The sequence below is a fragment of the Wasmannia auropunctata genome, unplaced genomic scaffold (assembly GCF_000956235.1).
Source record: "Wasmannia auropunctata unplaced genomic scaffold, wasmannia.A_1.0 LD334204.1, whole genome shotgun sequence".
NCBI classification, from domain to species: domain Eukaryota; kingdom Metazoa; phylum Arthropoda; class Insecta; order Hymenoptera; family Formicidae; genus Wasmannia; species Wasmannia auropunctata.
In genome coordinates this window covers 566487-576506 of record NW_012028686.1, presented here as the reverse complement: position 1 = coordinate 576506, position 10020 = coordinate 566487, and the positions used below count along the sequence as shown (strand labels likewise).

The 10020-nt window shown below is 38.1% G+C and overlaps 1 protein-coding gene across 2 annotated transcripts in view; it reads left to right on the top strand.

The window, feature by feature from the left end:
- LOC105459178 (MAM domain-containing glycosylphosphatidylinositol anchor protein 1) overlaps positions 1-10020 on the top strand; it is a 334285-nt gene that overhangs the window by 190315 nt on the left and 133950 nt on the right. Inside the window, exons 3-4 of one of the 2 annotated variants that reach the window (XM_011704982.1) lie at positions 2333-2669; positions 3176-3408. In XM_011704982.1, the coding sequence (XP_011703284.1) occupies positions 2333-2669; positions 3176-3408 (570 nt within the window). Of the gene's footprint in view, positions 1-2332; positions 2670-3172; positions 3409-10020 lie in introns of both variants that reach the window. The other variant, XM_011704981.1, reaches the window with a different exon arrangement.

The following is a 10020-nucleotide window of genomic DNA, read 5'->3' as shown; positions in this document are numbered from 1 at the left end:
GACGTGTGCTCTTCCGATCTACAGATAGAGCATTGATAGATATTACAACCTATACACATTCTTTGTGTTCTCGAAACACATTTTGCGTAATTTGAACAGTATTTTTTCAATTTTACTGTTTGAAATTGAATTTTGTGAGGACAAGCGTAACTTGGCAAACCGGCACGCTGTCTGCCAAGCTATGCTTGTCATCACAAAATTCAATTTCAAACAGTAAAATTGAAAAAATACTGTTCAAATTACGCTAAATGTGCTTCGAGAACACAAAAAATGTGTATAGATTGTAATATCTATCAATGCTCCACCTGTTTTTATGCTTTTCATAAGTGATACATAGAATTATTTTATTTGAAAAGAAATTATAAAATTGATAAAATTGAAAAAATACTGTTCACATTACGCAAAATGTGCTTCGAGAACATAAAGAATGTGTATAGATTGTAATATCTATCAATGCTTCATCTGTTTTTATGCTTTTCATAAGTGATAAATAAAATTATTTTATTTGAAAAAAAATTATAAAATTGATAAAAAACAACCAAAAAAATAATAAAAACTGAAAAGTAAAATATGTATAAAAAATTTAAAATTGATTAAAAAATTAACAAAAAAAAGTTTAACGAAAAATAAAGTACTGTGACATTGATATAAAACAATAAAAAAATATAACGGTTTTATATACCCATCTCCTGGCGTTTTTTAGCACGTTATGATCGGCCATTTTGCGTCCGCCATATTGTTGCAATAATTTTAATGTTATTTTAATTATATAATATCACGATATTGATAAGAACACACCAGTCATGACGATTACTGCATTTTTTAAAATGAATTTGCACAATATCGTAACATTTCGAGCTTTCGGCCGCCATTTTCGATGCCGCCATCATGAATTTTGAAATGAGTATGTGCACATTTTAAAGTTTAGAGTTCATGGACGCTGTATTTTGACTCCTCAAGATCGTCCTAATGTTGTTTCAATGTGAAAATATCGCTTAAAAAAAAAATTTGAGTGAAAAATCACGGTTTTTTTCCAAAAAATCGACTATAACTTTTTTGGACTTTATTTATGACAAATTCTGATGGCAGATTCTGAAAGAGCGAGAAATTTTACATCAGAAATGATGTGGCTAGAATTTTTTCAAGGCCATTAAAATAAAAAATTTGGCCACTGAAAAATGTTCAAAAAATGTGTCCGCCTGGACGTTAATGGGTTAAGTTTGGGATTTTTTTTGTGGGTAAATGGATAACTTTATTTAAAATCTATTTATTGTACATATAGAAGAAACCAAAAAAATATATTTTTATTTTTTTTATGTCTAAAATGACGGCGCACTGGCCTACACTTGCGAAATCCCTTTTTTTCTATCGGTGTACAGGATTTCAGACACACGGTTTGACCTTGAACAAAACACAAAGAATTTTCATTACCTACATATCAAAGACTAGAGACGTACGTAGGAATTTTTCAAAATATTGATTTTTCTCAAAATGGCAGCTATTTTACGAAAGACTGGTATTGACAAAAATACGAACTTTTTGTAAAAATAGCTGCTATTTCGAGAAAAATCAATATTTTAAAAAATCCCTACGTACGTTTTTAGTTTTTAATATGTAGAAAATTTTTTGTGTTTTATTCAAGAGCAAACAGTGTGCCTGGAACATATACCGATTTGAAAAAACAGAAAAAATTCGACAAGTAGGCCATTGCGCCGCCATTTTGTGCATAAAAAAATAAAAAAATATTTTTTTGTTTCTTATATATGTACAACAATGTCTTCTAAACAGCTTTAAAATAAAGTTATCTATTTACCCACAAAAAATCCCAAACTTAGATACATATCAAGGCCTCAGGGGTGGTGAGATCCTTTAAATTAAGTTTTCAAGAACGTTCCGTATCGCAGAAAGAGCGTGAAACTCTGTGATTGAAGGTTTTATGTAATTACAATATCTGTTTAATTATATAACTCGGTATACAAGTACATTATACCCTAATTAATCTCCCTGTCCGTCCAGTTAATCAATCGTGGCCGGACCATAAAACAGTTACAGCAGTACCGATGGTAAATACCGATAATAGTTGAACTCGTGGCGCGAGCGTGATTTCTTGCCGGGAGGTCATGTGACGCGGTTTATCCAGAAATACGTAACAAAAAAAAAAAAGAAAAACCGGGACGCGCTGAGAAACGCCGATAATAACAAAAGCGCGATAAGGCGACGTCCTGTAAAAAACGCGAGGGCAAACTGACGAAAAATGAAATCACGGTAACTTTCTTTAACGGTGGCCACGTCAGAGAAGCTGACGCCATTATACCGCCCGTCGTTGTTGCAGGCTCCGTGAACGAGGCTGGTGTTTTTGCGCTACGAGGCAGGCAGGAGGGTAGTCGGCGTGCCAGGCGGACTACCACCAGCACGACGAGCACAACGACGTCCAGCTCGACGTTGATACCTCTACCTGACGAAGTGGTGCAACCCGCGGCCCTTTTGGCCCCCGAAGAGGAGTCATGGTCCACCAGTTCTTCCACCACGACCAACATCGCTCTATCCTCAGACGTGGCCGACACGTCGTCCAATCCGCCGCTGGAGCTCGTAGTGAAGCCCCATAGCAAAGTCGTCTTACCCTGCGAACTGGAAGGAAATTACTCGAGATTATTGCTGCCAGGAGCAAGGTAACACGCGTGCCACGGCTTCAATCGATCTGTCGCGCTATAAATTGTTGAAATATAACATTTCAGTTAAAATTGAAATCGAAAGAACGTGAAGTATATTTGAAACATTTTAAATGAAATCTGTCCGAGTGTGAGGAAATATCGTGCTTAAATTTCAAATAAATCGCGTAACATGGTACGCAATCGATAGTCTCCATTTTCTTCTCTTGTAATGTCTAAAGAGTAAGCCTTCACGTATCTATCCGTCGCGTACGCATGTCCGTGTAATAATATTCCCTCGTTATATTAATGCATATATTAATATCCGGTTTCACTTTATGGCAACGGTACGAGTAACTTTCGCGCGTTGAATACATCGTGGTGAAATTATTCCCTTTACGGAAACAAAGTCCGTGATAGTAACGCGGGTATATACGGCTCGAGGCCTCTTTGTCGCCCCGAAGATCGGGCGTAACGAAGTTTGTTAGGTGAACTAATAATGCGGACGCTCTGCCCCTTGTCAGAAGTTACAGAATACGACCGGCGACATGGCTGCACGAGGGTAGTCCGGTGGATATGATCACGATAGACACGAGAACGGAAATGAGCGGAACCGGGCATCGGTACATCGGCGACTCGACGACCGCGGCATTGCACATAGACAACGTCAGATTAGAGGACGACGGTGTGTGGGGCTGCACCCTGGAGGATGACCGGGGGAAGATTCTCTTCGGCAAACCGGTGAAGCTGGTCGTGCTTGGTGAGTGCCTCACGATGTTTAATCTTTTGAAGGCGGATTTCTTATTGACGTGAAAAATTAAGTCTGCATAGTCGGCACCGCGAAGTAGGTACGTTGGAAAATTTAGTGCCGTTCATTCTTCATGTCTTCTTCATGCGTTTGTTTACCTAACGTTTCAGTAATCAGCATTATGCATAAAATATGATTGTTATGCTCACTGACCGCTCCACTAATGCGTAAATAATTTATGAATATTCCATGAATTATGAATCGTGTTATACGTTTGAAGAAAACGTCTCAGGCGACGCACACAGGCATGCATATGTTAAATATTTAATAGAGTTTTAAAGTCATCAAAAATTTACATGTAAAACGGTTTGAAATATACATTTATTTTCAAATGAGTGATTCCCTATGATATTGATACATGTATTGATTTATAATTTGTGCAATCAATTTATTCGAATATTTTTAATAATTGCATTACTGAAAAAATTATGTCGTTTGTAAATCGAAATAATATTCCTTTTTTTGTTGCATAATGTGATCTACAAAATTTTTACTTCGGCTTTACAAAAAAATGGCGATTTTTTTTTAAATATAACCCATTTTTATGTGCGCTCTGAAAAAGTAGAGATGTATGTGAATTTTTCCGAAAACGTGATCCTATCTTGCATAAAGCCTTTCAATTTCGCGTGAATGATTAAATTCTCGCAAAATTCCGACTGATGAAGTTTTTTAGGAATGTGCCGGATACATTTAGGAGCGATAACATACGAGAGAAAAATTTTTCCGCGGCGTATAATCGAGAAGGCAAAGTTTTACTGTTCCCAACATTTTTCACTTTTACATTCCACATAATCCTTTTCTAAAACCACTATCGCATTCAGATGATCAAAGACATTTATTATTTCAATATTAAAAATGTTTGAATTATTTTTTCATAGGTAAAATAGAAATATCCAATTTTTCTAAAAAAAATATTTCTCTTCTTTTAATGTTCATATTTTATTGTGGTTTCTTGTAGCGATAATTAGTTAATTTATTTTATAACTTAATACGAGTGAAATATTATTATACAACGATTAAAAATTATTCAAGGTGGATATACATATTGCACGACTTGCTGTGATAAAAAACTTTTTGGCATTTCTTACTTTTGTTGCACTCAGCTTTAAGCAATGTGGGTATTATACGGGTGAAAGAGTGTTGCCGTTCTCAAGAATTTCTGGCAAGTAGGTCGGACCTTCGGAAATCGGGGGAAGAGACGTTTCAAGCTGCCTGAGCCGTTGGTAATGGCAGAATTTATGCATATTAATTCGCGCCACTTGGACCCGGCGCGGCACGGTCGCATCGCTACGACATGAATATGCATTCGTCCTAAAAGTTCGCCCTAAAGCATTTTATCTTTCTTTTTTTTTTCTTTTTCCTCCGCTAGACGGACGCGTCATTCGTTCTGCCGGCTGCACTTGTCTCTGGTAGGCGTACCCACGTTTACGCGAAACAATCGCGCCACCAGTTGACGCGCGCGCGCGCGTGACACTTCGAAAGCTTACGGTTTCCGACCGAATAATGCTTGCTTCCTGGCCTCGTTTTCCGATTCCTGTTTTTTAATATCCAACCGCCAAGCAGAGCGAGGAACACGAGGTGAGCTTTTATCTCCCGTGGTACGATACGTTCGTTCGGGGAGCGACGCGCCGTGTGGTCGTACACTTCTCTTCGCATGCATTTTTGTACCTCCTTTTCTGTGCACCGTCTGATTATTCAACGGTTCACGGCGATGTTTATTTTTCGGTTCCCGCGCGAGCGCTTTGCACTGACAACGGCTTTTACCGGTACTTGATGTACATACTCGCGGCTCTGCTTAGCACGGCACTTTTTGAAACGTTAACGTAGACTAGGATATTAGATTCCCCACGTCATAGAAAGATTTTCGTGTAATTTTAAATATGAACTTTATGGAAGCATTTTCAAACTATTTGAATAAACGGAAACGCAAACTTTTTAGCGAATTACTAATTTCTTGCGATCCATAAATATAAACTTGGGAATAATGAAAATGAGAGAGAAGCAGAGGTCTTTTAATAAATGAAATCAACTTGATATCACAACTGACGGCTATATACGTTACCGTTGCCTGTTGTAGTATGTCTAAGAGTTTAATTCATATATAACTGACTTATAAATAAACGCTCACGTAATATCGGGAAATTGATTCGGACCGCTGCGAAATAAATTCTGAAAACGTGACCAATTACTTTCTTTCACTTCCCGGCACTCCGACTTATTTCGCGTATCTCAATGAACTGCACCGACTTCATAAATCTTCGGATTTATATCTTCTGTATTGTGCCTTTCGCAAACCGGTCGAGTAAATACGAAAGAAGAGCGCTAAAAGTTGCCTGCCGCATGAAATATGGCACCGAAATCCGCGCGGCGCACGATAAGACGTTGAGTACACTTAACGTCTACCCTGGCGAAGTCGAGAAAAACAAATCAACCCCGGGTGTTCCAACCCCCGGAAGCGCGCGTCCAGCACGCCAATGCGGGCAAAGTAAGCTTTCATTGAAATGCAATGGCTTGTATTTCTTTCATACTTTGTTTTGTGCATTATACCTTGCCATATACACTGTTCTGCGAATCACGAGATGAAAGATATACCGCCGCAATTGTATACAATTACACTAACATCCGAGCATCGCAACAAACACGTTAGAGATTTGATACGATAAAAATTACTTTAACTATTTAACATTCAAAATTGTCTTGTACGTCATAGCTATATCAATTTGCATTCGTGAAAGATTAATAACATCATAATCATAGTTTACAATTTACATAACTGTCAATTTGCATTTGTACAAGATTAATAACATAATCATAATTTATAATTAGGAAAAAAAGTACTAAATAACAGAAGGATACATAAAGATAAATGTTTAACAATGTTAAATAACGAATATGTATTAACGATATATTAATTATTTATTAACAATGTATTAACTTTATGCTTATTTCATTCTAACAATATCAGGATTATCGTGTCGGATATTGTTTCGGCTTTTAGGAGCTCTATCGATTATCAGAAAATTTAGGTCAATTTGCGATAAATTTAATGGTGGTCGCAACGTCGGGCCGAACGTGACACCTTTTGACAATAATTCCATAATGTACGTGGTATACGTTGATGATTATCATGTTTCTCCGGCTATCGAACTTAGCTTTAGCTGTGTAACGCATACCGCATGTCGCTCGTAGCTGTAACGTAAAGTTATGAAAATGAGAAAATGCACAAACTCAATTTGTATAACATAGAAATTTCAATTATTTTCCGATATTTTCGTGTACACAATATTCAATTATATACGGCATACTTTATCTGTATCAGTGTAAAACGGCATATTTCTTTGCTGATTAATATTGTCAAATGCATGTTGACAGAGTTATTATAATTTTGCAATTTATTATTGCTAATTTAAAATGCAGAACATCAAATCGACGAAGTTCGTTAATCAAAATGCGTGACGATAAAAGGGATTACAGTGAACTAACAAATATGAAATGCAGATAAATAATAATAATTGATGGATAAAATGTTAACAGAAATATAAGTCATGAAAGATATATTATTTAGAAGAATTTCACACAGAGGCAGATTAACAGAAAATTGATTTAATAGATTTTCTTTATTGTGCATGTTAAGAGAGTAAATTAGTTATATTAATTTTTAAACACATTTTTTTTAAATAATATACCCCGCAAAAAGGTGATAAAACAATATTGCGGCTCCTCTATTTCGAAAATCTGGATCGATTCGGAGAAGTGCTGCTTGCCAAAGGGAAAGGGAATAAAATGCGAACAAGTTTTTCTTTAGCGCGATAACATCATAACGCATGTCCCCTACTCATCACTCCTACTTTTCGCCGATCATTGGAAATTCAACCGTTTTATCCTTCAGGAGAAGCGCAAGGGAAGGGATACAGGGGTAACGTCCGTCTGCGGCTGATAGGGATAGATTTGCCTAGCGCTACCCAGGTGCTCGACGCCGAATCCGCGAGCGAGAAAAAGTTGAGAATAATGCACGTTTTATGCGGTTGCCAGATTCCCCGTATTTTATTCGACAAATAGACAGGGATGTTAAGGCGCTCGTCCTTAGCCCGCGCATTGGGCACAGACTGCGGCTTCTTCAAGATTCATCTCCGAACCATCCACACACATACGCCTGTGTGCGATGTGTGTGTGTGCGCGCGCGCGCACAATCTCCACTGTACCTCTACAAAGCGTCTTTTATACTCTATTCCACTGTATTTTCATATTAAATCGAGATTCAGATTACGAATATAACGAACGTTTCTTTCGTGCGCTTGATGTACCATTTTCTATTTTAATGCTAGTTATTTTTCTTAGTATCTTATTCCCTTAGATTTCTCGTTATACTCCTTTGAATGCAGTTCTTATGTTTCCATCTCTCTAAACGTTTGCGCGCGCGCGCGTTCACACACACACACATACAAAATGTGCATTATGTAAAAAAACTTTTGTCTATTTATCTATTTTGGTAACAAAGTTGAGTTTGCCTGCACACCGGGGTAATAAATATAGATTTTTCTGTATCTCCCACTTCCTCTTTTCTTCGTTGCTCTTTCTTCGTATTTTTCCCTTTTTCTCTCTTAAAGGGAATTCAATTTACTGCCATCCTTTCCTGTTTGCGCGTGTTGTGGAAAGATCTGACGTCCACATTTAGCAGCTTACCGGCACTTGCAATCGTTATCACTCGATCCTTTCGACTTTTCATTTAAACTCTCCATCGTTCCTCCCTACCTTCGTAGCCTCTCGCTGCTTTTCTGTCCTCTTCTTTCACCTTGCCTCTCTCTTCCTTCTCTTTTGCCTTTTATCTTTTCGTTTTTCCTGCGAGCTACCACTCTATAAAGCTGACAAGATCGGTATAAGGTACAGAGAAATCTTGTTGTCTGGCGCGAACAGAGGGCATTCCACTGTCTGACCAATATCGAACTGCTCCCCTTTTGGCTGACTATACGCGTGTCTCTCTACTGCTGCCGGCCAATGGCGGAACTCCATCGGTATACATATAGAGCTACGTCAACGAAATTCGTGGCATTCCGCTCTCTCGTATCGTCTTTCGATTGCGCTCGACGTCGCGGCGCTTTTTGATTCATGTACATATCGATACCGTTGCTGCCTCGAGCATGTTCGACCTCGAAGCGATTCGAGGAAATTGAGATCCTTGTCACAATGTTTTACGATTCTTTCTTCAAAAAATTATGTTCCTTAAACGTCGATGAAACGCTAAACTTTATTCGGAAATCTTTTACCATTTTACACGCGTATGCATAGTATACAAAATTCATATGTTATTGCTATTCTAAAAAGATTAATTACCTTATAAATTCGTACATGCAGCTTTATTAATTTATCATCAGTATAACGTACAAAAATTATTGTATAAAAATTGCTACATATATATTTTAACTCGTTCTTAAAGGAAATATTTCACTATTTCAACGTTTTAGTTGAAACGAATTTATTGCTTGTTTTTAAATATGCACAAATGCAAAATTAATTAAAAAATAAAGCATTGGGAACGACCAGAATATTTCAGTTAAATTAATTTTCACGCTTCCGTGACAAATTATTATGATTCGTCGTTTTCACAAAGGTAATTATCACGTTTATTATTATTTTTTTGTGCGCGCGATAGCGTTCCAAAGTCGAAAGTGTGTGCACGGTTGACTCATTCGTCTCTCTCTTTTTTTTCTATTTTTGGCGTGCACTTTGCTGCCATGCGCCACTACGAAAGGAAGAGTTTACCAAAGGGACCGGTGTTGCTCATTGTTTCTATCGTTGTCATTCTTCAAAAGAACGGAAGCGCCGCGCGCAGTCTGAGTGCAAACCCGCGTGTCGTGAATAGAATGGAGGACGTTTACACGGAGGCGTTCGTAACCGTACAGGGGTATGTCATATAATAGCAAGACGCGCGCGCGTGTAAAACACTCCGCCCGCGTGCAGCTCCGCGCGTGTAAGTTTCAAACGTGGGGAGGATCGTCTCTTTCGGATTGAAAAATAAAACGACGTCGCGTCGACGCAGTGATTGCACGCCGTCACTTTGCACGTTATACTCCTATACACGAGACCTGTCACGTGGTCTTTTGTCACTCAACGGTCGGTCGCGTACGTACGCGTTGACGCGATTTATTCGTGACTTTGCCAGCAGAGGCTGGAACGATTAATTAATTTTCGGTAATTTAAATGTAATTGTCGGACGTGAAGGTACTCAAAGCCGTTAAATAAAATCAGTAATGCGCGCTGTAGCGCGCGTGCGCGCGCGCGCACGAAAATAATTGAGTTTACTGACGCTGCGTGCTGTTAAAGTACTCTCATTAAGTCCATCATCACTGTTTGTGATTTATTACATGTTATTTATGATTGATTAGAAGTAATCGATGGCAATGCATTCGGAAAATGCGTCAGTCAAAAGCTGTTTTATGATTCTGTTGTGCTTCCACTTCACGTGTGATGAAGTGGAATCGCAGCGAATATGTCGCCCCGATTGTTGTGTTCTAATTGTTGCTATCTCAACGGATTTTGAACGATACCGACAAAATATCGCTTGTC